Source organism: Pelobates fuscus, chromosome 4 (genome assembly GCF_036172605.1).
Source record: "Pelobates fuscus isolate aPelFus1 chromosome 4, aPelFus1.pri, whole genome shotgun sequence".
Taxonomy (NCBI): Eukaryota; Metazoa; Chordata; class Amphibia; order Anura; family Pelobatidae; genus Pelobates; species Pelobates fuscus.
The window spans coordinates 337483435-337509729 of NC_086320.1; the positions used below are offsets into that span (position 1 = coordinate 337483435).

At 37.8% G+C, this 26295-nt stretch overlaps 1 protein-coding gene across 4 annotated transcripts in view; it reads right to left on the minus strand.

Moving 5' to 3' along the window:
• Positions 1 to 26295, minus strand: part of DYNC1I1 (dynein cytoplasmic 1 intermediate chain 1) — a 409243-nt gene that overhangs the window by 122665 nt on the left and 260283 nt on the right. For all 4 annotated transcript variants that reach the window (XM_063452433.1, XM_063452431.1, XM_063452432.1 and 1 more), the window contains 4 exons: positions 13310 to 13456; positions 10174 to 10287; positions 4276 to 4409; positions 3372 to 3516 (listed from right to left, as the gene is read on the minus strand). In XM_063452433.1, coding sequence (XP_063308503.1) covers positions 3372 to 3516; positions 4276 to 4409; positions 10174 to 10287; positions 13310 to 13456 — 540 coding nt within the window. The remainder of the gene's footprint in view (positions 1 to 3371; positions 3517 to 4275; positions 4410 to 10173; positions 10288 to 13309; positions 13457 to 26295) is intronic.

Sequence of the window (26295 nt, forward strand, 5' to 3'; positions counted from 1 at the left end):
GAAGATTAGGTGTGGGGTGTAGTCATATCAGCAACTCAGCTCGCATTAATCGTACACTATTTTAGTACTAAAGAGATTACTAAAAATATACTAGTGCTAAAGAGATTTTAATGTAGAGAAAAATACAGCCAATACAAGGCCAATCAAACTTAATTTACTTAAATTGTTATGGTGCCTGCATTATACCTGGATTGTCCTTTTAAAGAAACATTAATATTCTATTTCTCAATACTTGAAGCTTTTTGTTGGTTTTGCCGCTGTTTGCACTCAGGATGTGCAAAAAGCATTTTGTCTTCTAGTTAATGTATCTTTATACCAACAAGAACAAATAATCTTGATAAGCTGGTAATTGCCCATTGGGCTCTGAAAATTGAAATATTGTAAGAAAATACATTTAAAATTACATTTTTGTAGGGCAAAGTGAAACAGTTTATTTCAATCTTTAGTTGTGCACAAACAGATCAATTAGATTTATTTTAATAAAGACATTTTGCTTTTTTTTTGCCATACAAATTTCAGACTAACTTGTTAGACGGTTCTGTAATTGACAAAAGAAATATTGATTGAAAATACATTTTAGAACTTCTCCCACACTGCTAAAAAAAAAGTCGGTGGATAATTGTGCTTCCCTGCTATTTAAGTATACATTCTTCTTCAATAACCATTGATCATTTCACCCTGTCTTTACTTGGTAAAATATCCTATGGCACAGTGTGCTAAATGCAAGGTAATATTGAATTTATCTTTCTTTTGAGCAATGGAAATATACACCTAATTCTTTGGTTAGCAACGCCGCTTTCTAACCAGTTTACACCTAAAATTGATTACATTTTCTACCATACTTTGAATGGCTCATGATCTTATCGTTAATGTATTCTAAAATAAACATAAAATGCACAAATTATGACCCATAACTGATGTAAAATAAACTGTCAAAGGCGATGTGAGTGTATGAGTGAATTGTATTCCTTGCACTATAGAGCCCGCTGATATTCTCCTCCCTAGCGCCCCCCAGGCTCATATAAGGTTAAAAAAATCCTTTGTGTACTCACCCGATTCAAGCGCCAATCTCCCTTGCGCTGGGTCTAGGCTCCGCCTCCTCTGACGTCATCCAAAGAGGGGTTGGCGAGAGATGCTACTGCGCAAGTGCCGCAAGGGCATTAGGCCTACCCCATAGGATAGCATTGCTGCTATGCATTCCGGGATTTTACTAACGCTGGATGTCCTCATGCAGAGCGTGAGGATGTCCAGCGTCAGTTAGGCGAACAAAAGTCGGTTACCGATCAGGAAGTTCCTCTAGTGGCTGTCTGATTGATAGACACTAGAGACAGTCTTAGTCCTGTAATGGTGTTATTGCAGTTTCTCAAAAACCGCAATGTTTTACATTGCAGGACTAAGTGGGATTGGGACACTGCACCCAAATCACTTCAATGAGAAGAGGTGGTCTGTGTGCCTATAATATCCCCTTAACCAGGGCTCTGGTATAAGAAGACTGTTACTTCAGATCTGAAACCCAAATTATTACATTTTTGATGAAATAATAAGTTCATTTTGCAAATAAATAGCTGGACCAGGTGAAGGAAGACATATAAAACACCCATAAAAGGAGCGTATTAAATATAATTGTTATTTTTGGATAAAAAAAAAAACCAACATTACCAACATGTAAAATATTAAGGAAACATAAAATGATCAATACCATTTGAAACAACCCTGTGAAACAACACTATTTTAAAGGGACACTGTAGTCACCAGCTTATTGTATTTGTTCTGGTGAGCATAATAATTCCCTTTTGGTTTTTTTGCAGTAAACACTGTCTTTTCAGTGAAAATGCATTGTTTACATTACAGCCAAGGGATACCTCCACTGGCCACTCCTCAGATGGCTGCTAGAGGTGCTTCCTGGGGCAGTGCTTCACAGTGTGCAGCACTGACATTAAGTGTCTCCACTCTATGCATGGAGACACTGAACTTTCCTCATAGAGATGCATTGATTCAATGGAAATCTGTGATTGGACAGCCACAGAAAGTATGGGCGGAGATAGAAGGGGAAGGCTTGCAAAGGCTGCAAACAAGAGATCTGCGGCTTTTGCAAGCTAGTTTTAATTATATCACAATGAAAAACTGCATAATTAAATGCATGCATGTTTTTCATTTTGGGTATCTACTAAACAGTTTTTTTTTTTTTTGTTTTTTTTAATTTGGGCAGGGAAGCGTCCCTTAAGAGATTTTGCAAATCACAATCCGAATTGTTTCTGTTTGTCTTCCTCTACTTACTATGTCCCTGATTTACTACTTTTCAATAAGCTTTTCAACCGAATTTAATATTCTTTTGATCAACTTTAAAAAAAAAAATTTAAAATATGTATAAAATTTACAGCAATATATTCAAAAAAATATCAAAATATTAAAATATTTTCCAAAGTGTCAAATCGTTTTAAACATTTGTCCAAAAATAATAAACCAAAGTCTATGTTCCTTTCTGCTTATCTGCATATAGCTTCTGATTATCTCCACCTCGATGAAGATATTTCATACACGTTGAAGGGAGGTCTCTGTGCTGACTGGCGGCTGCAAATGCTTTCTTGTTTTTATGATGGAAAAGGGCAGAGCTTATTATTATTATTATTATTTTATGACTTATATAGCGCCATCAGATTCCGTAGCGCTGTACAATGGGATAACAGTGATTGAGAGACACCAATAAAGGTAAATACAATAAAGTGGAATTCTAGCATTTTTTTTCAGACCTTACAGACATTTTTTTACCTATAGGAGACAGAATACCAGTTCCCTTTTAATGTTTTATCTAGTGGAAACATTACCTTTTAATATAAACAAACCACGTAAACCATTTTGAAAGTGCATCTCTCCCATGATAATATTTTATGTAAGAAACACAATCTTACTGTAATGAAATTTCTCTTTCTTTTTAACATGTACCTCACTTTCAAATTTAATATTTTTTGACTGTATTTGAAATGCCAAGTTTGAAGAACGCTCATTCAATAATATCATGTTGCAATATGTACTTAACATGATCTGCTCAAGCATGACTTCACATAGCGACCCATAGACATAAAGGCTGGAGTCCAGTAATACTCTGAAAAAATGCAGTTATATAAATAATATTCATATATACGCTATGCATTGTTTGAACCTGTGAAAAGTGAACCCTGTTTATAAAAAACAAACAAAATAAAAAACAAAACACAAGCAGAGTATTATTATGCGTTTGATTTTCTGGGTGACATCCAAAGTATACATAGACGAAGGACTCTGTGAAAACAGAGCATTTGACAATCTGAAGGATGCCGAATGACTGAATGCCATGTGTATATTGTTATTGTTTACAGACAGAAATTGCTCACCTTTGTCGTCCACAGTTTGACCGTCCAGTCAAAGGAGGACGTGAGGAACAGGTGAGAAAAGTCAATGGGACCCACAGCATTGTGACAGTTGATTCCTGTGACAGGTCCCTGATGACCTTCAAAGACTTCATGAATTCCAGCTTTGCTGTGCGAACATGAGAAACATTTTATATATTAGCCACAATCTAATATGTCATTTTATAGCTTCTGTGTTCAGGTATACATTTACCCAAACAGAGGAATAAAACACTATTTTTCAGGACGAACTCCTATTTCTAGATATATATAGATTCTATATATATATACCTATTTTATGTAGTATTTCACTACATGTAACTTTTCTTGGGACTATAAAATTTTTAGTGCCACTCAAACCTGAATGCATATGATTCCCTCATTACTCAATGTTTCCCGATGCGTGAACAGACTAAACATATTGTATTTGCAGGTGTAGCTGTTTTATCCAATAAACTAACCCTTTGTTGTAAACTAGTCTAGTAACCTACTTTTTTCACATACATGAAATACATCCTACTGTTACATCTTGTGCCACTTTAGCCACTTTCGCTATAATGTAAGCTTGGTTGAGCAGGGCCCTCAATACCCTCTGTTCCTGTGCGTCCAGCTCGTCTTGCAATTACATGTCTCTTATTTCATCTACTGTACAGCGGAATTTGTTGATTCTTTATAAATAATAACAAGGAAAGTTGATTCTGGGACACAATATTTGCTAGCATTGCACACACACACACACACACACATACATACATACACACACACACACACACTATAGTTTTTTGGAAATGTTGGGACCTTTATCTACAGCTGCCTAAAGAGTTAGTATTCTATCAACAGCTGGGAAACTACCTTTCATTCATCCCAAGCTTTAGGTGTATGGTAATACCTGCCATGCCGACATGCTGTATACACGGTGCCCTCTTCACTTCCTACTACAAAATTGTTGACATCTCCTGTAGGAAAAGCCATCCCGGTAACTGCTACAGGTTTAGATTTGTTGTAGACAAGTTCCATACTTTCCTAGAACAAGCCACAAACAACCAGATTACAACATTGTTTATAGAGTATTTGTAGACAGGTCCTAATTGTTAAAGATGAACAACTGTAGCCTCACAGTATACGCCTAAATAAATATCCTTACGATCGACAAAAACCTATCTTAAGGTCAAATCATTGCCCAGTCAGACCTGAAAAACTGCAGATGTGGGCTACAAAATTAATAGGGGTAATGGAAAACTTTAGTTTAGCAGAAAGGCTGACACATTTAAATCTGTTCAGTTTAGGAAAAAAAAGGTGCCTCCAAGGGTATAAGATAACATTATACAAATATATTTGGGTCCAATAGAAACCATTTTCTGGAAATCTATACATAAATAGGACTATACATAGGACAACAATTATTTAGATCATGGGTCGTCAACCTGGTCCCTACCGCCCACTAGTGGGCGTTTTAGGATTTCAGGTGGGCGGTAGGGATTTCCAGGTTTTGACGACCTGACGACCGGGCGGACGGGCGGGCGGGCGGGTGCGAGCCGGCGGTACCCCTGCGACTGGGTACCGCCGTGACAATTTGCGACCCCGGTCCGCGCGGCAAACTGCCGGGGCCGCATATGGAGAGGTCCATCGGGCGGCCCATGCTGTCAGGGCCACCCGATGGATGTGGATTGTGAGGGGGCCCGGTCAGCGCTGGGCGCTTTAACAGCGCGACCGGGCCCCCTGTGATGACATCGCAGAGCTGGGAGGAAGTGACTGCACGTCACTCCTCCCAGCTAACCCTGAGAGCCGCGCGGGAGGAAGACCAGGGAGTCAGAGTGGGAACTCTGACTCCCATCCACCTGAGCCACCACTGGACCCCAGGGAAAGTCACCCTCCTGAATCTAAAAGGTAGGAAACAGGAGGGTGACTTAAATATAATGTGTGTGTGTGTCTTGTGTGTGTGTATGTATGTGTGACTGTCTGTTGGTATGTGTCTTGTGTGTGTCTGTATGTATGTGTCTTGTGTGTATGTGTGTCTGTCTGTGTTCCTGTATGTGTCGTGTGTGTCTTGTGTATATGTGTGTGTGTGTGTGTCGTATGTATGTATGTATGTGTGTGTGTGTGTCGTGTGTATGTATGTATGTGTGTGTGTGTGTGTGTGTGTCGTGTGTGTGTCTGTATGTGGTGTGTGTCTGTATGTGTGTGTGTCTGTATGTGTCGTGTGTGTGTGTATGTATGTGTCGTGTGTGTGTATGTATGTGTCGTGTGTGTGTATCTATGTGTCTGTATTTGTGTGTGTGTCTGTATGTGTGTCTGTATGTGTGTCTGTATGTGTGTGTATGTATGTGTGTCTGTGTGTGTATGTATGAGTGTCGTGTGTGTGTGTATGTATGTGTGTCGTGTGTGTGTATGTATGTGTCATGTGTGTGTATGTATGTGTCGTGTGTGTGTGTATGTATGTGTATGTGTGTCTGTATGTGTGCCTGTATGTGTGTCGTGTGTGTGTATGTATGTGTCGTGTGTGTGTGTATGTATGTGTCGTGTGTCTGTATGTGTGTCTGTATGTGTGTCTGTATGTGTGTCTGTACGTGTGTCTGTACGTGTGTCTTGTACGTGTGTCTTGTACGTGTGTCTTGTACGTGTGTCTGTCTGTTATAGTGGACTATATAGTAAGTGGGCTACCTAGCTCAGCCTTCCTACTGGGCATTGCTACAAGGAAGGTTAAAAAATAGAAAAAAGGGGAAAAAAAAGGTGGGGAGGGGAATTGAGGAGGGAGAGGAGATGAGCTGACGCACAAATGAGAAATCATATTATGCGCAAACAGAGAAGTCGTCTGAATATCACTGAAAGAGACCTTCGTTTGTTCCTTACGAAAATCGAACCAGATATCAAATATTTAGTCTCGCAGCATCAACCTCAAGGATCTCATTAATCACTAGTAAAGGTAATTTCAATTTACTTTATTGTTTTCTCATTAAACTTTATAAAGTTATAAACCTGCATTAAGTAGAAATAAAAAGATAAATGTACGTACATTTATTTTTTGTAAAACACACCTTTCTAAAAATATTCCGCATTTGCGCGAAAACTGGTGGGCTGTAAGGAAATTTTTTCAACCAAAAAGATGCATTAGTGGGCGGTAGGTAAAAAAAGGTTGACTACCACTGATTTAGATGAAAGAAAGGAAATTTGGTTTAGGGCAAAGGAAAGGGTTCTTTACAGTAAGAACAATAAAATGTGGAATTATGTGCCTGGCGAGGTGGTTTCATTAGAGTTTGCATACATTTTTGAACAGCAACTGGGTGATTTTTTGCAAAAGCTTAATTATTTAGGATATAATACTTATCATGTGGGTTAACAGCTTCTTGATCTAAGGACAGATCTGACTGCCATTCGGGGGACAGGAATTATTTATTTGCTAGCTTCTTGCAAAATTATAAATAGTTTCAAACTGTTTTTTTTTGCCTGCTTTTGGATAATTGTTTTTGATGGACTGAGGACTTATTAGTGTTTGCTACATGTGTGCATTATATTTACTTTGCATTTCTTACACAGTCCTCAATTTAGTTGGTTGGATAAGCTTTCCAAATGGTTTGATAATTTTGGATACAGTTTTAAGATGATTTAAAAATATATATATATATATTAAAATATCAACACATATATCATATAGAAACAACTTATCAAAAACTATGAAAATATTACAAAATCCAAAAATATTACAGAAATTTGAAAGCTTATCCAACAATATGAAATTGAGGCCATAGTTCCATAATCCAGGAAGCTCAATATGGATAACTAATATGTGTGTATTCATGATTTTGTAAAAGGTTTTCAGGAAGGTGATAAATTAAAAACTATGGCGGTATAACAAGTGTTATGGAGATGAATTAAGCCAGTGGAGGTTTGCAGTAAGGGGTTGATGTGAGCAGCTAAAATCATGTGGAAGAAGACATGAGCAGCAGCATTTTTAATTTGATAACGTTGGATAAAAGACTATTATTTGCCTTCAAATGGTTAAACTGGCACTTTAAGGACTAAAACAACTTAATCTTAGTGAAGTGGTTTGGGTGTATAGGATGTGCCCAGTTCTCTGCCATTTAGGAGTTAAATTACTTTGTTTATGTCGTCCTATCCACACCGCCCCTGGCTGAGACTCACATAGCCTCTACACTTACATAAAAAAAGACTACATATTTTAGCTTCCCTAATTTCAAAGTATGTTTAATTTAGATTAAAGAAAAAATTTTTATTTCCTACTCTGTCAATAGCCTACCAGAGATACAACAACCTTCCGTGTGTGATTTAAGGTCAATTAACAGAGCAGGAAATACGAACTTCTAAAGTAAATACACTGTGTTGTAAGACCTTTTTGAAGATGAAACCCCTTTTTAATGGGAATGTGAATCAGAGCCAGGGGACATATGGCTAGGGCTGCATAAACAGAAACAAAGTGATCTAACATATATATATATATATATATATATATATATATATATATATATGATAATATATATGATAATTGAGCATTGAGACAACAGTGGCATGATCTACACACCAAAACTGCCTCACTATTCTAAAGTTGTTTTGGTGCTTAGAGTGTCCATTAAACCCAACGTTTGTCACAAACAAAGTTTGGAATTTGATCTGCTCCCAAATGTGTCCCACGCCGATTGAAAACCACAGATTCTTTACCCAATTAATTCCATTTGTGATTACATGACAGTAACACATTGTTCTAGACTTCCAATAGTTTAGTGTTAAGTGGAATAAAGTCTGGCATGTATAAAATACACATCTTAACTGCAGAGCTGGATGAAAATATTTTCCTTTAGTGTTTTTCATCTTGTTTTATTACCCTCTTTCCTGTTTATAATGCTTTAGAAGTACTACTAGATAATATTATAGTTACCGTATTTATCGGCGTATAACACACACTTTTTCTCCCTGAAAATAGGGGGCAAATGATGTGTGCGTGCTATACGCCGATATACCGTATTTTTCGCTCCATAAGATGCACTTTTTTCCCCCTCAAAAGTGAGGGGAAATGTCTGTGCGTCTTATGGAGCGAATGTGAAGGTTTACTTACCTGTCTTGAAGCGTGGGCCGGTGTTCAGCGCGCACCGCAGTACTGGAACTTCAATTTCAGGTTCCGGTTTCCGGCGGGACTGAAAGGAAGTGCGCACTCAGTTCCTGTACCGCGGTGCGCACTGTGAAGCCGGCCCACGCTTCAAGACAGGTAAGCAATTATGGGACAAGGGGAGGGAAAGTGCACTATGGGACAAGGGGAGGGGGGGACACTATGGGAGGGGGGGGAGAACAATATGGGATGGGGGGAACACTATGGGAGGGGGTGGAGAATACTATGGGAGGGGGGAGAATACTATGGAAAGGGGGGGGAACACTATGGGATGAGGGGGGGGGAACACTATGGGATGAGGGGGGGGACACTATGGGAGGGGGGGGGGAGAATACTATGGGAGGGGGGGAAATTTCCTGAAATTTCCTTCTTAAAATGAGGTGCGTGGGTATCTAGTAGCAAGATCACATTTACAGATAACAGCTGATAGTGAGGTGATTAGTCCACCTAAACATTGGAATAAAGAGAGTTTAAAGGTCCTTAATAATTATCCCAGAATAATATACTAACACATTGGCAAGCCTATTGAGTTTCAATTTATTTAATTTTGTTCTTAATTTACTGTATGTATTCTTGCTTTTATATTTAAGTGTGAGTGTGTATTTTATTTTTCTGGTTCTGTCATTATTTACACATGATAACAAAGAAACTAATTTCACCTGCCTCTTTATCTTTATTTCCTTAAAGGGAAACTATAGTGCCAGGAAAATAAACTCGTTTTCCTGGCACTATAGTTTCCCCTTCTGTCAAGGCCCACCCCCGTGGACGTTAATAACGTCCGCCGGCAGGGGAGACCTAACGCGCATGAGTGGCAATGGCCGTGCTCGCATTATTCAATGCTTTCCTATGGGGATTCATTATTCAATGCTTTCCTATGGGGATTCCGGTGACGCTTGAGGTCCTCATGCATAGCGTGAAGATGTCCAGCGTCGTTCAGATGACCAAAAGTCAGCTAAGAACCCAGAAGTCCCTCTTGTGGCTGTCCTTAACCCTGCAAGGTAATTATTGCAGTTTATAAAAACTGTAATAATTACATGCTCAGGATTAAGGGTGATGGGAGTTGCCACCCAGACCACTTTATTGGGCTGAAGTGATCTGGATGCCTACAGTGTCCCTTTAAATATTCCTTGCACATGTGTTTTGGGGGGTATAGGCTTTAGGATCTGAATATTTTCAATGGAATTGTCCTCTACCTCTTTACCAACACTACAACCCATCTACCAGCTGCATGCATGCCTAGGCAATTTCCTTGAGCCAATCCACCAATGTTTGCTCTGTGTTTATTGGTTTAGTAAAGCTCAGTGTAACGAGTTGTCACTACAATGTTAATGATATTTTATATAATTGTGATGATAAATATATCACTGGATATCTTTCTATTTTACATTATATGCTAGGATATGTTATAGCTCGCTTTATGTTGGTATAGTAAGATATTTTTTAGCAATTTTATTTCTTTTACACTTTTTATATATAGCTTTTGCCATGATACCGCATTAATGTATACATTTTGGTGCCATAAGTAAATATTGGTCTCTGTGCTCTACACAGCCATGAATATGTTTGAAGCCATGAATATGATTTTGGTAATTGCCATTCATTTTAGCGAGTTATAGATTCGGCCCATTATTGCATAAAACAAAATGCTTTTCATGAAGTCAAACCCACCTGCGGAGCTGAGAGCATGTCCAAATTCCAGGAGCACAGTTTTCCATCCGTTGAAACAGTAATGAGATTGTGAGCATTTTGGGTTCCCACTACATTAACACAGTAGATTGGGTGCTGAAAACATAAAGATAGCCGTGTAAAACCCATACAGTGCATTCAATTTTGGACAACACCATGGAGTTTGTATTATGATACAATGGAAACATTTTAGACATCAAGGCTATACTTTATTTATAAAATTGTTAGGACATTTTCTTATTCACTAGGAATGCGCCATTGTGATCTAATCACTGTTTAGAGTCCATTTAAACAACATATCAGTAAATTTAGATAATATATATGTATATATATCTACATGTATGTAGCACATACATTCAGACAGACCAATGTGATCATTTTTGAGTTATACATTCAGCACTTCTCCCAGGATTCAGAGTTAAAAAGTAACAATCCTAGCCCAAAAATGTAGAGAGAAAACTGCAACACTGTATAGATATATTCCAAAAAAGTCATTTAAAATTTAGTTGGGTTCACTTATTGAGGTGGGATAAGGGTTGTTTTGAAGTATATCCATAAGGACAATATTGCAGAGTTTACGTATTGTTTTAGACAGACACAGATCAAAATGACAGCCAGTTTAACAAACAAAACAAACCCTGGAACAATAATTCACACGCTTGTTATGATAAACTTTATCTTTCACAGGGAAAGTAGACTAATTTTGGGTTATTCGACACTGGCTTTTGCAATGTTGTTAATTATTTGTGTTTCCTTTTAGCAATAAAATAAAAAACACAATGCAAACTATGTCCCAGAGAAATGTACATATTGCACAGATCTGTATTCATTCAACGTGTAAGCAAAGTATTTACAAGCAATTGTGTGTCTGATATGTTTATTACCATTATGATGTGCCAGTAAGAGGAGGTCATTTTAGTACTTGCTCCATTGTACATGACGGAAGGACATTTGCATCATGTTATGCTCTTAAAGATTTGAAATATTGTTTTGTGACACAATAGGAAAATGTTGTTGTTGTGCTATTATGCAATCCATGTTACTGTCTAACAGTTAATGGAACCTGTCAAACAGACAGCTTACAGACAGGTATATACATTCCATCTATACATTGTACCAGCAAAGCCATCATCAAATGTATAGATTAAAAGATAGATATCCAGAGTGATAATGGCACTTGGTGCTGTCCAGATGTAAAACTCAGGATGGTTAATGTATTAATAAAACAATATCATTATTAAACTCTCTGTCTCTTGTCTTTTATATGTACAATTTAAGAAGTGAAAATAAAATTATAATTTCTATGTTTGTTTTTCTCACTTTTTCTATGGCTTTAGGTGTATTACTATGTTTGCGTATATAATTGTTACTGTTACATTTGGTATACTATTGATAAAGCCCCACACCGGGGTGAAACATGGTTTGTGTAATCACAGCATCTAACTCAGTGGTTCGTGTGAGGAAGATGCAGTAAGGATTTTACCAATATAACTGGTGTTATGCTTTTATTATCTTTAGAAAACGTGAGGGTCTGTATTTTTCTTGAATATATATTCATGTTTGTATTTACATTCTACTGTGTGTTTTTCTTGCTTTCTACTCCCTCCCCTCTTCTATTTTTTTTCTATTTTGTATACACTAGAATTGGGGACAAAATAGAAATTGGAATTAACTGGATAATGTTGGATATCTAAACACTATATCTTTCTCCCTTCTGGTGTAGTAAAATTTTAAAGTTGACATTCATTGAACTTTTATTTGTATTTTTGTTAACTGCAGAGTGTAGTCCCTAGTGGCTGTACATCTTATGATTTGTAGCTTGGTAAAGAGGTGATCTCTGTGAAGTACTGCTGATTTGTTGTTACAGATTTAATCCCTTTTTTTCCCTGTAACTTTATAAGGTGCTACAAACAATTGTATTTTACATTTGTCACTGTGTGTTGTATGTGAGTGTGTCTCCTTTTGTTTGTACCCAAGTGTGTTTCCTTTTCTGTTTACCAGTATGTTGTCTACATGCGTGTTAGTGTCTGCCTATGTGTGTGTTCAAATGCATCTGCGTGCTGTAGTGTTTTTAAGAATGTTTGAAAGTGTTCCTCTGTTTTTTAAGGTTTGTCTAAGTATGTATGCTATGGTGTATCAATGTGTGTTGCTTGTGTGGGTCTTTGTACCAAAGTGTTCTATGTAGTGTGCTAGTGTGCCTTTTTCCAGTGTTCATGTATGTGTACTAGTGTGCATGTGTATGATACAGTATGTCTAGTATGGTTGTGTTGCTGCTTAGGTTGGTCTATGTGGTTGTATATTGATAATTTTATATGTCTGGATCTAATTAGATATGTGTAAGGGGTCAGTTATGTGGGGTTAGTTAAGGGGTCCCAAAGCAATTCTCTTGCCCAAGACCCTAGAAATTGTAAGGGTGGCTTATGTATGTTTGTTTGTTCAAAATCCACTCTCTAACATTAGAGAGTCCTTAATTTACCAGAACTCCTGGTGTTAAATCAATTTCAATCTATCAATATCCACATCCAAATATAACTACCTATATTTACAAGTAAGTCTAGCTGCCTGATTGATTAAACTCAGGCAGATTGTGTTGTGGAAGCTGTAGAAAACAGTAGACATATGTATAAAAGATACTTTACTGACTAAGAAAATATTATTATTATTATTATTATTATTATAAGTATCTTGGTACCTGATGGATCATGCAGGTAGACTGGACCTGATCTAAAAAAATTGCAAAGCTTGCATTCTAAAACGACTTAGTCGGCCAATAAAGAGATTACCTTTACACTACGTGTACTTGAAATCCCCTGTCTCACAATAAATCCCAAGCTGATTACTTCCATTCTGAGTCCTCCCTGAGAATTTTGGGGTACTTGGTGTTTGCATGATTCTATTGAATTTATTGAGACTATGTAGTTCTCAATGACCATTGAACTTGGCAGACTACATTGCTGAATAATGCACTAAGCAAGTTAAAAACAAGGCAATGTACTCTACCTATTTCAGCTTTTAGGACGGGGGTAATATTTTGTTGTAATGATATTCCTACAGCAGAAATATGAGATCAAAGTAACAGATGTGGCAGTTGTTAGCATTCTTTATAATTGCATCTTACAGTGTGAGCTGCTGCAGAAAGTGGTGTCCGCTGAACCGGAGTTCTCCTGTGACTGCGATTGTCCCACAAGACTATTTGCCCAGAGTATGTTCCACCAATGACGAGGTTTGGATGGAACCGAGCAAAACAGACAGACATCACCGAGGACTGGAAAGATATGGAGGGAAACAAAACATTATTTATTTAGAGATTGCACCACAGATTGCATATCGTTTATGATATGAGTAGCACATATTCCATGGCATTGGTAGGGAAGGGCTAAGTAACAAAGGACACAATTTAATATGTTTGGATAAGCTTTGTTCAATGAGTTAATATTTTTGGATACACTTTTAAAATTATTTATTATTATTATGTAAAATCTGTTTTTGATAATTTTTGATTTTTTATTATCTTGATGTATTTTTTATACAAAAGATATATTTTTTGATATTTTGATTAATTTTTTAAAATAATTTTAAAAGTGTATCCAAAAATATTGAATCATGAAATAGCTTATCCAAAAATATTAAATCGAGGCCAAAATTAGTCTGGATACAAAAACTTTGCATAATCATCGTCATCATTACTTACTTGCAATTATCTCATCATTCATGCATTTCTTATTGTCCTCTTCATTGAATTACCATTTGATATGCATGATAAACATTATTTGAGCCTACAACCTGGAGAGTTTTAGGATTACTACAGCAGGTACATTAACCTACTGAGCTCATCCAAAGTGCAAGAGAACAAGTGCAAGAAGGTGCATATTACTGATATTATTATTATTTTATTATTTATATAGCGGCATCAAATTCCGTAGCGCTGTACAATGGGTGGACTAACATACATGTAATTGTAACCAGACAACTGGACGTACAGGAACAGAGGGGTGGAGGGCCCTGCTCCATGAGCTTACATTCTAGATGGAGTGGGGTATAGTGACACAGATGGTAAAAGTAGGGGTACGAAGTAGGTTGTTAGAAAAGCATTAATTGAGGGCTTGGTAGGTAATTTTTGATAGTTGCAGTAGAGGAGTCATGGACGGTGGGGGATGAAAACCTGCCAACAGTTTAACTGATATGCTTTCTTGAAGAAGTGAGTTTTCAATGATTTTTTTAATTAGTGGAGACTGGGTGAAATTCTTACAGAGAAGGGAAGGGAGTTCCACAGAGGAGGTGCAGCCCTGGAAAAGTCTTGGAGGTGAGCGTTAGAGGTGGGAGTACGGACAGAGGATATACGTAGGTGGGACATGCTTGTGTATTAGAGAGGATAGGTAGGTTGGAGCAGCATTATGTAGGGACTTGTAAGCAAGCACCAGAATTTTAAATTGAGCCCTATATCTAACTGGAAGCCAGTGCAGGTAGGCGTGAGAGGTGCGGGCGGACAGGAACTTGATATATGAAGTCAATTTTAAACAAGTTGAATCATATGTTTAGAAAAATAGTACAGGACAGAGGGATACAGATCCCTAATAATTGCACTGGACCTGGTATACTTGAGAGGTAAATAACATGGCCACTTACTTAGAAAGTAAAAAAAATACACATTACACAGATAATGCTGGCATCATTTACTAAATTACAAAGTGTGAGAGCATGAAAGCTTAGTATATATTTTGAAAACTAAACAGAAAACCATGCAATTTACTGATACACAAAGACCACAGTTATTATTTTATATACAAAGACATCTTAATTATTTAAGCCAGTAAAAACATATGTGACTTAGTATGTTCATCATGTGTCTGGCAATAAAGCACCCCCTCCTCTTTAGCAGACTGAAAAACACACTCATATTTTGAAAACAAATCTAAGATACTTGGAATAGTTTTTGCAAAGTAATACTCTGTGAACGCAGAGAATGATTTTCTGGTCTAGAGAATAAAAAGTTTCAGCGGCAATGTTATGTAGCTCATGTGTCCCAATCAGGGTTCTGGCAGCTGGCCTGATTTAAAATGTAGCTGTAATTGGATCCATGGGCTGGATTTAATAAGGGTGAACGAGGAAACAGAAGCATTAATAACGCCATAAACTAAAGCCAACAGGCACGCCTAGAAATATACTGTCATCTACAAATATGGAGATAACATTGATGCTGCATAAGGCAACCCTTTGGCGATTAGACTCAACAGAGAGAGACTGATAAAGATGGAATCTTTATGAAATGCTCATAAGAGCTGTGTTGAAATTTCGCTGAAATTCCAACCCAGTCCAAACACATATATATTTATAAAATATTTTACCAGGAAAGATACATTGAGATTTCTCTCATTTTTAAGTATGTCCTGGGTCCACAAAACATTGCATTGATACAATAGGGTTAAATAAAATACAAAAACAAAATTAATAAACAATATATACAAAATCTAACATAGAATAGGTAGGAAATATATAATCAACCATGGCACGTGCATTCTGTTTTGAGGTATGTAGAGAGAATGGCGGATCTCCCTTTTGACAAATGCCCAGCGGCTTACTAGTGGACTCTGTCTGAAGAATTCCGCAGTATCGCAGGTTCTTCCATAGATATCAATGCTGTACTCTCATGCATGCGAGAGAGTACAACACTGACTTTGGCACATGGCAGATCAAGCACCAAGAGCTGAAGAGGACAGGTTCTGGCAAGTAAAAACTACCTTCCCCTGCACCAATGGAAAATATGCAAAGTCCTCAAAAGGTGACAGAGGCTTTAAACATAATCTGTATTACTAAAAACAGCTTTCACACTATGCATCATACAACGTACCATATGAGTCTACCTTTGTACCTTGTATGCATTGTATGATAGACAGACAGACAGAAAAAGAGGATATGTATTGCATTGTATGCATTGTATGATAGACAGACAGACAGAAAAAGAGGATATGTATTGCATTGTATGCATTGTATGATAGACAGACAGACAGAAAAAGAGGATATGTATTGCATTGTATGCATTGTATGATAGACAGACAGACAGAAAAAGAGGATATGTATTGCATTGTATGCATTGTATGATAGACAGACAGACAGAAAAAGAGGATATGTATTGCATTGTATGCATTGTATGATAGACAGACAGACAGAAAAAGAGGATATGTATTGCATTGTATGCATTGTATGATAGACAGACAGACAGAAAAAGAGGATATGTATTGCATTGTATGCATTGTATGATAGACAGACAGACAGAAAAAGAGGATATGTGGAGAGATAGAAACAACTTGTCTTTATATTGTTATCACACTTCATTTTGTGAATGGATTGGGTTAATATAATTATCAGAATGTTTAGGATTACAATTATTCAGGTTTGTTTCTTTAATGCTTACATTTAACAAGTGACCAAGTTCCTTTTTATCTAAGATCAAAATTAATAGAAATGTATGCAGTATGTTTCATATGTAGTATAAAACTTGTCATTTCAAAAATAAGACATAACAGATGTTATCACAAGGCGCAGAATAGTTTTACTATTTTAAAAAGCAGGAGTTATCTTCCAAGTAACCTTTATATATTATATAATGCATAGGTGTCACTAATACTTACTTAAAGGGACACTATAGTCACCTTTACAACTTTAGCTTAATGAAGCAGTTTTGGTGTATAGAACATGCCCCTGCAGCCTCACTGCTCAATCATCTGCCATTTAGGAGTTAAATCCCTTTGTTTATGAACCCTAGTCACACCTCCCTGCATGTGACTTGCACAGCCTTCCATAAACACTTCCTGTATTTAGGCTTTCTTTATTGCAAGTTCTGTTTAATTAAGATTTTCTTATCCCCTGCTATGTTAATAGCTTGCTAGACCCTGCAAGAGCCTCCTGTATGTGATTAAAGTTCAATTTAGAGATTGAGATACAATTATTTAAGGTAAATTACATCTGTTTGAAAGTGAAACCAGTTTTTTTTTTCATGCAGGCTCTGTCAATCATGGGAGGTGTGGCTAGGGCTGCATAAACAGAAACAAAGTGATTTAACTCCTAAATGACAGTGAATTGAGCAGTGAAATTGCAGGGGAATGATCTATACACTAAAACTGCTTTATTTAGCTAAAGTTATTTAGGTGACTATAGTGTTCCTTTAATGCAATATGGGGTGATGCATGTGTGCAAAGTAGAAGCCAGGTCAAACAGAATTATTTAGTCAGCCTTTTAAGATTTTACATTTAAAATATGGATCTGTCATATAGGAAGTTTACATATAGAAAATGTATTCTACAAAGAATGCTTTACTAACATAATTTCGGCATTGATATTTGAATGTAGTTATCATGTAATAAAACTGTCCAAATACTAATCATTTTACTGAATGGGAGGGAAAAAATATATGCATTTTTTTCCATTGATGGTGACCAAAGTTCTGATTTACAAAGTGTCACACAATGAAAACAAGTAAAGACAGATTTGTATGACAAAGTGACAAAGTATATTGTTTACCCATAAATGACACCTATAGAGTTCTGGAGTTCCATATGTTGCCACTTAGTGGAGAGAACCAATATACTCATCTCAAAAGCTAAATGCATTCTATTATTCTTACATACATTATCTATACTGTTCCATTCATAGAAAAGTCTGCACGTGTATTTTTTGGGTTCCAGAGCCAAGGCAACATTTTCAGGAACATTTCCCAGGATGGAAATTTCTCGTCTAGATTCTTCAATGAGCCCAATCTGGAAAATTCATACAGGCTTATTTAATGAAGTAAGAATTTTAAGTGAATTCAAAGTGAATTTGAAATTTAAAAATGTAAAAAATTGTCAAAGTGGAAAAAATTTTTTTAGTCAGCTATGCTTTCAGTTTGGCTACTTTGGCTTTAAATATTAAATTCACTTTGAATTCTCAATTTAGCAAATAACCCTGTAAGAAAACTCATTTAGCCAAAACAATACACCTAGCTAACATAATAATGAATCTGTTGAAATAGAAACATATTCTAGATGATATATTGTTTTGTGAAAAGTATGTTATAAATTACGGTGTTTTTGATTTTATTTTTTTAAAGAGAGGATAAATATTTTGTCAACTGAAACAAATAGCATTATATAATATCTATATTGTTTATTGTCTAATTTTCTCTTTGTTAAATTTTGATCTGCCTAATCATTCTTGCTACATGCTTTAAAAGTGTACTGCTATATACAGATCGTCTGGCTTAGGAATTAAGGCAAATCAGAATCAGGAAATAATTCCACTTTACATAAGTGCGGTGAAAATGCATAAATAAAAATAAACTAATGCTAGCACCAACCCTATATGTTTTCAAAATTTCTGCTCCATTAGCCATTAACCCCTTAACTGTGGTTTCGGGCTTTCTTATATCACTGGGATTTCTCTTATTCTGTATATATCTTATATATTATTTCTTTGTGTTTTAAAACAAACATGGTTTTAGTTGCATACCTTACACGTGTAAATAACAGATGAATCAATATGAATAAAATATTAAAAAAGAGGTAAATGGAAAAAGTTATATTTTTTAACATCTTAACCCTTCCACTACTGAGCACTTTTTGATTGAATAAATATTAGCATTACATTTATTTAAAGCAAGAGATACATAGTTAGCATATAAACATATAATAAAACCACTTTTTCTCACATCTAGTAGGTATGACAAAAACAGATAAACAAATATGGTCAAACAGCTTGTTTATATGGATTTGTAAGCACCATAATAGCATTAGTAGCTTAGTAAAAGTGGTAACAGAATGTAAAAATCATGTCAACATTGGAACATGACGGTACATACAGTAAATACAGTTAAATCATATATATCTAAAATAAAGGTCTTTTAAAAACATACATAACAATCGTTAACACTGTCTATAATACTAATGTAATGCTAACAGTGAACTGGTAGTGTCCATTCACTCCTCCCCCTTCCTGACTGAAGGGATGATATCACCCATTAACACTTCCTTTACTGTTTTAAAGCTGAGGGTTTCAGCACACTTGCAGTCATTATATCTGTAACTAGTGATTTCTGGCAGATACATTTGTTGCTCCACAGGTTGTTAATCAGAACTAGAATATAAATGTGGGTGAGGGAAGTTTTACCAACTAAACTTCATTCTGCAAAGTATATGAAAGTAAAAATGCATATACTCATTTCTAGTAGTGAAGTGGTTAAGGACCTGGCATGTCACGATATTGGGATCTAAACCCTGGTTTTTATGATGATAAAATAATTTCTTCAGAACTATTATAGATTATAATTAGAAACATGTCTATTTAAGACTTGTAACTTGTGCACTCTTGTCATTTTGGACCAGTATAACTTTAACTATATTAGCTAGCGGTAATATGATTTTTTTCAGTTTTCAACACAGTTAATGCATTTTTGTGGTAAGCTTCTATTACTACATTAAACACTCAAGTTTGTATTCTGCTACATCCCCAATATGTATCAGTACTCAACAGAATACAACATTATAGCTTGCCCTCCAGTTAGATCACACTCAGGAATCATATCATTTTAGCTCAGTTGTGCCATTGTATATCCATCTGATTCCATCCACAAGGGACCACCCACAACAAAAATGCCCAGCATGTCTCCTCTGCAAGAGAGGTGTATTACATGCATTTCATATGAATAATGTGAATGATGCTAAATTTGCTCTTCTATACTAATTGTACTTGAGTGGAAACATAACCATCACCATTTTTGAGATTTGTGTTTCTTTTGTTATTCTAACATTCTTACTTTTGCAATAAGTTGCATTTAGTAACCCTGCTACTATTGGCTTTATAATGCCTACTACATATATTTTAATGATATCAAAATTAACAATTATAACATCATTTCACAAACTATGATTTTGTAACCGGTACTTGACAAGGTCATACAAAAATCCCCAGCGTTTAAGAGGTTAAACAAGAGGTATTCATCTGAGAAGAAAGGAAGCAATGTGGACTTCTCTGGTTTCGGGCCTTCTAGAATCTTGCGGGTTTCTGGGAATGTTCCGCAAACCACATTAAAGTGTTATCATCAAGCTGAGCCACATGGCTGCTTTCAAGCCGAATGTTGGATTGCTTCACTTATAACTTCAAACCAACAAGCTCTTGATATGTTGCCACAAATTACATTTATTTTATTGAAAAAGTACTGAGCGCTGTTTTTACTTAATGTTTTTTTTCTGTTTATAAGTATATATCGTTTTGTGAATACATTTGCAAATATTAATCTTACATCATATGGCATAGTATTAACTTCACAGCCCCCCAAAAAAGGTAAAATATAGCGTGTTAAGAAATATCAGAACAAATTCAGAAAATTGCATTAATTTAACATGGTATATTATCTAAGTTAGTTTTACCAATGATATCTAAAAATATATATGTGTAGTTCTAAACCACCTCCCTTTTCTTATTTAAATATTATGAAACATTGGAAACTGTTTAAATGCATTTAAATGTGCTGCACAGTGATAAGGTTCTTTAAAGTACATTTTTAGACTTTATATCCAATATCAGCTGTGCTCACTACAACTAGAAGTGGTTAGTTTAAAATGACCAATGCTGTCCTCTTCAAAAGAAATCTTTATAACAGGATTATTCAGTAAAATGTAAATTGTCATGAATTGAAAGTAAAATTCGAAATATTTGGCTTAAAGGGGAACTGTAACTTTTCTACAATTTACACCATTGAATAAAAAATTGAAAATCACCTAAAACGTGTGTTAGTCTTTTTGAGATGAGATGTTCCACCCCCTTTAAAATTAGTTTGATAGATTTAGCAAATTGCACAATAAGATAGTTTAGACAAGGCAAAGCCAGGGTAAGTACTGCAAATGAAGAGGAGAAATGGAAACATTGTTTAATTTCTCCTCTTATCTGTATGCTTTCTCCATGCTGAGTACCAAGTGAAGAGGGTAGTTTATAACAAATACCGACATAGATCTAAGATGCAGGATATAGCTGTGATCACAGAGATATGGCTAATTCTGGATGACTTAAAGAAGTAGCTGTACGGAGGTTCCAGAAGGCATGCAATGTCCCCAATGCCTATTATTCTCAGGCAGCTGCAGGACCTCTATTACAAGTGGCACTTGCCACAGTCTTGGTGATCGTTAACCTGCTATTACTAGACAGTTTTACTCCTGGGCATGTCCAATAAGATCATCAAGAGGCTATCACAGCCACAGGGTCGCTGTGACAGCCTGTCACAGTGTCAAATAGCCAGGGCCGGCGCCACCGTTAGGCGAACTAGGCGTTCGCCAAGGGCCCCGGCCTGCTGGGGCGCCCACCGGGATATTTCCTGGTGGGCTCCCCCTGTCTTGGGCCGCATCGCTGGGGGTCGCCCCCCCCCCTCAGCGCTGGGCTGCTCCTCCAGGTGCCTGAAGGTGGGGGCCCCCAGAGGAGCCCTATCTCAGTATGGCACAGCAGGCACCTTCTTACCTTGATGACAGGTGCCTGCTCTGCTATCATATGCCGGTGACTGGAGGAGAGAGGATGGAGCAGGCAGGCAGTGAGGGAGGTTCTTCTTGCAGCCTCTCACTCCTCCCTCGCGCACCCTCTGTGATGCCAGGAGCCGGAATATGACATCATTCCGGCCCCTGGCATACTAAACAGGGGGCGGGAGGAGTGAGGAGCTGCTCTATACTGGACCCCAGGGAGGTGAGTGTTTGAGTGTTTGTCAGTGAGTGAGTGTTTGTGAGTGTGTGTGGCTGTCAGTGAGTGAGTGTCTGTGTGAGTGTATGTCTGTCAGTGAGTTTCTGTCAGTGAGTGTCTGTGTGTGTGTCAGTGAGTGAGTATATGTCTGTCAGTGAATGTGTGTCTGTTTGTCTGTCATTGAGTGAGTGTATGTCTGTCAGTGAGTGTGAGTGAGTGTATGTCTGTGAGTGTATATGTGTGTGTGTGCCAGTGTCAGGATCGGGACAGGGATCCAACACGCAGAGTACAAAGAGTAGCAGATACGTATACCGGACCTTAGAATGGCCGGACTTAACGTAATACTACGTATAGAATGGTCAGGGACAAGCCGAGGTCGAGGGAACGAGAAGACAGGTAAGCGAGAGACAAGCCGGGTCAAGGATAACAGAGAAGACAGGTAAGTAATAACAAAGCCGGGTCAGAACCAAAAGACAGGAGAATACAAGAGCACTGTGACTAGGCTGGCTAGAACCACGACAGGGCAATGAGCAAATGCTGAGAGCTCCCTTAAATACCCTGGTTCTAGAGACTAATCACGCCTCCGCCGAGACCTGATTCGTGTCCGGGATTTGACTGACAGGTCGGGCTAGAATAGCGTCATGACGTCGACTATTGAGCGTCACGTTACAAAAAGGCATAGTTCTCTCGCGGCCGGCGTTTACATGCGCGAGGGGACCGCGAGGAACGGGAGAATCATGCCGTCTGGATGGAAAAACGTCTAAGTCTCTACCCGTCTCAGGGGTAGAGACTACAGGTACCCTGACAGCCAGTGAGTGAATGTCTGTCAGTGAGTTTCTGTGTGTGTGTGTGTGTCAATGAGTGAGTGTATGTGTGTCAGCGTATGTGTGTCTGTCAGTGAGTGTCTGTCAGTGAGTGAGTGACATGAAGGGGCGGCAAAATGGATCTTTGCCTAGGGCTGCAAAAATCCTTGCACCGGCCCTGCATATGGCATGACTGACAGCTGCTGCCAGGCTACTGCAATACAAGCTGGAATCAGCTGTCAAATGGCTACTGCTTAACAACCTCCAAATAAGACAGTCCAGCAGTAGTCATTGATTGGCTGACCAATCACCGTGGGAGCCAATCACAGGAGTGATTTGCCTTAAAGGCAAATTATATCTGTTATTGGCTCCCAGGGTAATCTGCTAAACTGCATAGTTAGTGTCAGCGCTAGGGTTACATTTATGGTTAAGGGAGGGTCAGAAAATGATCAGTCTGGTGACACAGTTTGGCATAATGTGTACATCACATTTAAATCCTTACACAAAGTTTCATTTTTTATATATATTGGTTTTAGCGCACCTACCCATTATGTTTTGGTTTTACAGATAGTGTCACCATCAAATAGTCAGAGAAACAAGTGAAGAGGCATGTCAAAAGAAGGGCACATTCCTAATTTGACCCTATTAAGGTTCAAAGATATAGCAAAGATATACGAGATACAAGAGATAAATGTGAGATATTGCTGTGCTCAGAGGTAGTAGCAGAATATAAATCAGGGGTAATATACAGTAGTGGGACATACATGTTCTGAGAAATTAACCCTGACAATTACGCATTTGGGAATACCCCAGTGGGTTTACTCCCTACAAATAGATATACTTTTGGATTCTGCAACTGCTATTCACGTATCTGCATGTCTAATTTGGCTAAGGTCTTAAACCTGCAATTCATTTCTTGTCATATTTGTCCTGTAGTGTCCAAAGGCTAATTGGAATACTACATGTATAAGGGTTTTCACAATTGTGACTTGTAAAGGAATCTATTTTGAGTTATTTTTCTTTAGTTGCATTAGTTCTGTAGAAGTTGTTTGGGCAACAGTTTGAAAATATTACTTTTTTTTTCCCATTTCTTCCAATTTATTAGCATTTTATTCATAATTAATATTGTGTTAAGGATACTAAGGTATCAGAAGAAAGCCCTACCTGTCCTTTAAAATCCAGTACATATTATGTATGAGTTCACTTAAAGGGAAAGTGTAAAATTAGTGTGGAACAAACAGAGTTGTGACGAAAGCACCTTCATCACTGGTACTTGGAAGGGCCTGCTTGCCAGCCTCTTGCCCCAGGATTATAGGCTCTGCAAAAACACATGTTAAAAAAGTGACTTCCATGGAAAAACCAAACCACTGAACCGATCTGGGTGATGTTTGGATATGTTGGTCACCCGGATCAGGGCTATCCGAGGATGTGACTCTTGTGGGGTTTCCATGGATCTTGGGGGTACTTTTGGGGTGTTTGTAAATTGTGTGTTTTTCTGTACCGGGAGATAATTGAGTTTGTACAGTTTCTGACTCAATTATCTCTCAGAGTGTATTGCTTGTCTGGGCCTCTTCCCCTCCCTCTTTTTCCTGTTCTATTGTTTCCCCAGCAGGGCGTTGTCCCAGGGACACTGCCAGACCAGTTTAATCTAGCTGCTCTGTCCCTCCTCAATCTCCCATCAGCCCTTGCAATTGGCTGACCCCACTCTTCCTTGTACTATAGTGCTCTATGTAACCTATTGTATGTAAATGAGGCTGTTGGGGGTTTAAATGTATGTATAAATTGTGAGTGCTTGCTTGCATTAAACAGACTTGTTCCAACCTTCATGAAGTCTTGGCTCATGTTTGGGGGATTGGCGAACCACACTCTGGGGATTGTTATAATCACTATACTCCCCAGAGTATAATCACTAGCTCTTCTAAGAGCTGTTCCTGTTCCTGTTCCTGCTCTCTGGATTACAAGAGAGGTCTACCTACTGGAAGCTGTACTCTGGTCTTCGGTCCAGAGTGGGTGTAAGACGGCGAGACCCCAACCAAGCTGCGGCGGTTTGTGGGGTCTGCGGTGGTTATGGTGTCTAGTGGAGTGCTAGGTGCCTTCGGAAAGCACTAGGAGCATCCGTCAATGGAAGGTACCCAGTCGGGGTGCCAGGCGTTGTGTTACAAGAGCAAAAATGCCCCAAAAAAGGCCATTACTGACATCAACAGAGGGTATCCATTGAAGCTAAGGTTAGGGATAGGGTAGGATTAGGTTTATGGACAGGTAAAGTTTAATGCTGGGTTAGAGATTAATTGAAGTGGACTGATACATTATATTGTGTTTTTGTATTTTGTTTGTGTATGCAATTTAATTAAATACTACTGAATCAAGACCAATTTTATGCAAGAATATTACTTAACATGACACTATAATGACCAAACATTTTTCGCTTGATGAAGCAATTTTGGTGTATAGATCATGCCCCTACAGTATCACTGCTTTTTCTCCCCACACCCTCATTCCTTTCCTGAAACTGTAATCAAAACAAAACACTAAACCCTCAATGAACACTATCCTAACAACCTTCTTTTCTACCCTACCTTTATCTCTTGTGTCACTATACCACACTACCTCTAACATGTAAACTCATTGAACAGGGCCCTCAATCCCCTCTGCTCCTGTGTGTCCAACTTGTCTGGTTACAAATACTCGTCTGTTAGTCCACCCATTGTACAGTGCTACGGAACTTGTTGCTACTTTAGCCTTCAGGTCTGCCAACCGGACAAATATATTTTCTTTTAAGTTATCATCTTTAGCTGGTGTAGCAGCTTATCTACGCTAAGTGTGGTGCCCTTGAAGGCGCAGATTTGCTCTCTAAGCTAGGTGCCTGTACCAGGCACTCAGGATATTTAACTCTCAACTAGCTACTTGTAGCTTGACTCTACAGCTGACTGATCATTTAATGCCTAACCTTGACCGGGTTACTATACCCTTGTTATACTGTAGGATATTTAACACTCCATTAGCTACTTGTAGCTTTAATCTGCAGTTGACTGATCATTCGATGCCTAAACTCGACCGGGTTACTATACCCTTGTTATCCTGAAGTACGCTACCCAGATTTACTGTCCGGTCTGACCTCCAGACCGTTTATATAAGGCATTCACCCCTCGGCTACCTTAGCCTTCAGGTCTGTATACCGGACAAATATATTTTTGTTAGAGTTATTATCTTTAACTAGTGTAGTAGCTTATCCTCTCTTATTTAGATGCCCTTGAAGGCACAGCTTTGCTCTCTAAGCTAGGTGCCTGCACCAGGCACTCAGAATATGTAATTATCCACTAGCTATTCTGGTTAATTATCTCTCTGGGTTTTATTGGCATTTATTCTTATTGTTATCTTTACTTATTATTGTCTCTTCTAAATATATGTCAGTGGCGCTCTCCCACACATTGGGCTTAAGTATCTTGCACAACAACTGTATATTTTCAGTGATCTCCATACAGTGATATACGATTCAGATACCTACAGGTTCCCTGTAGTTTACTGGTAACATCGATACTTTGTCTCAACGAGATTACCACAGTGGAGTTATAGCAACATTGTATCCGGAATTTATATAAGTTGTTAG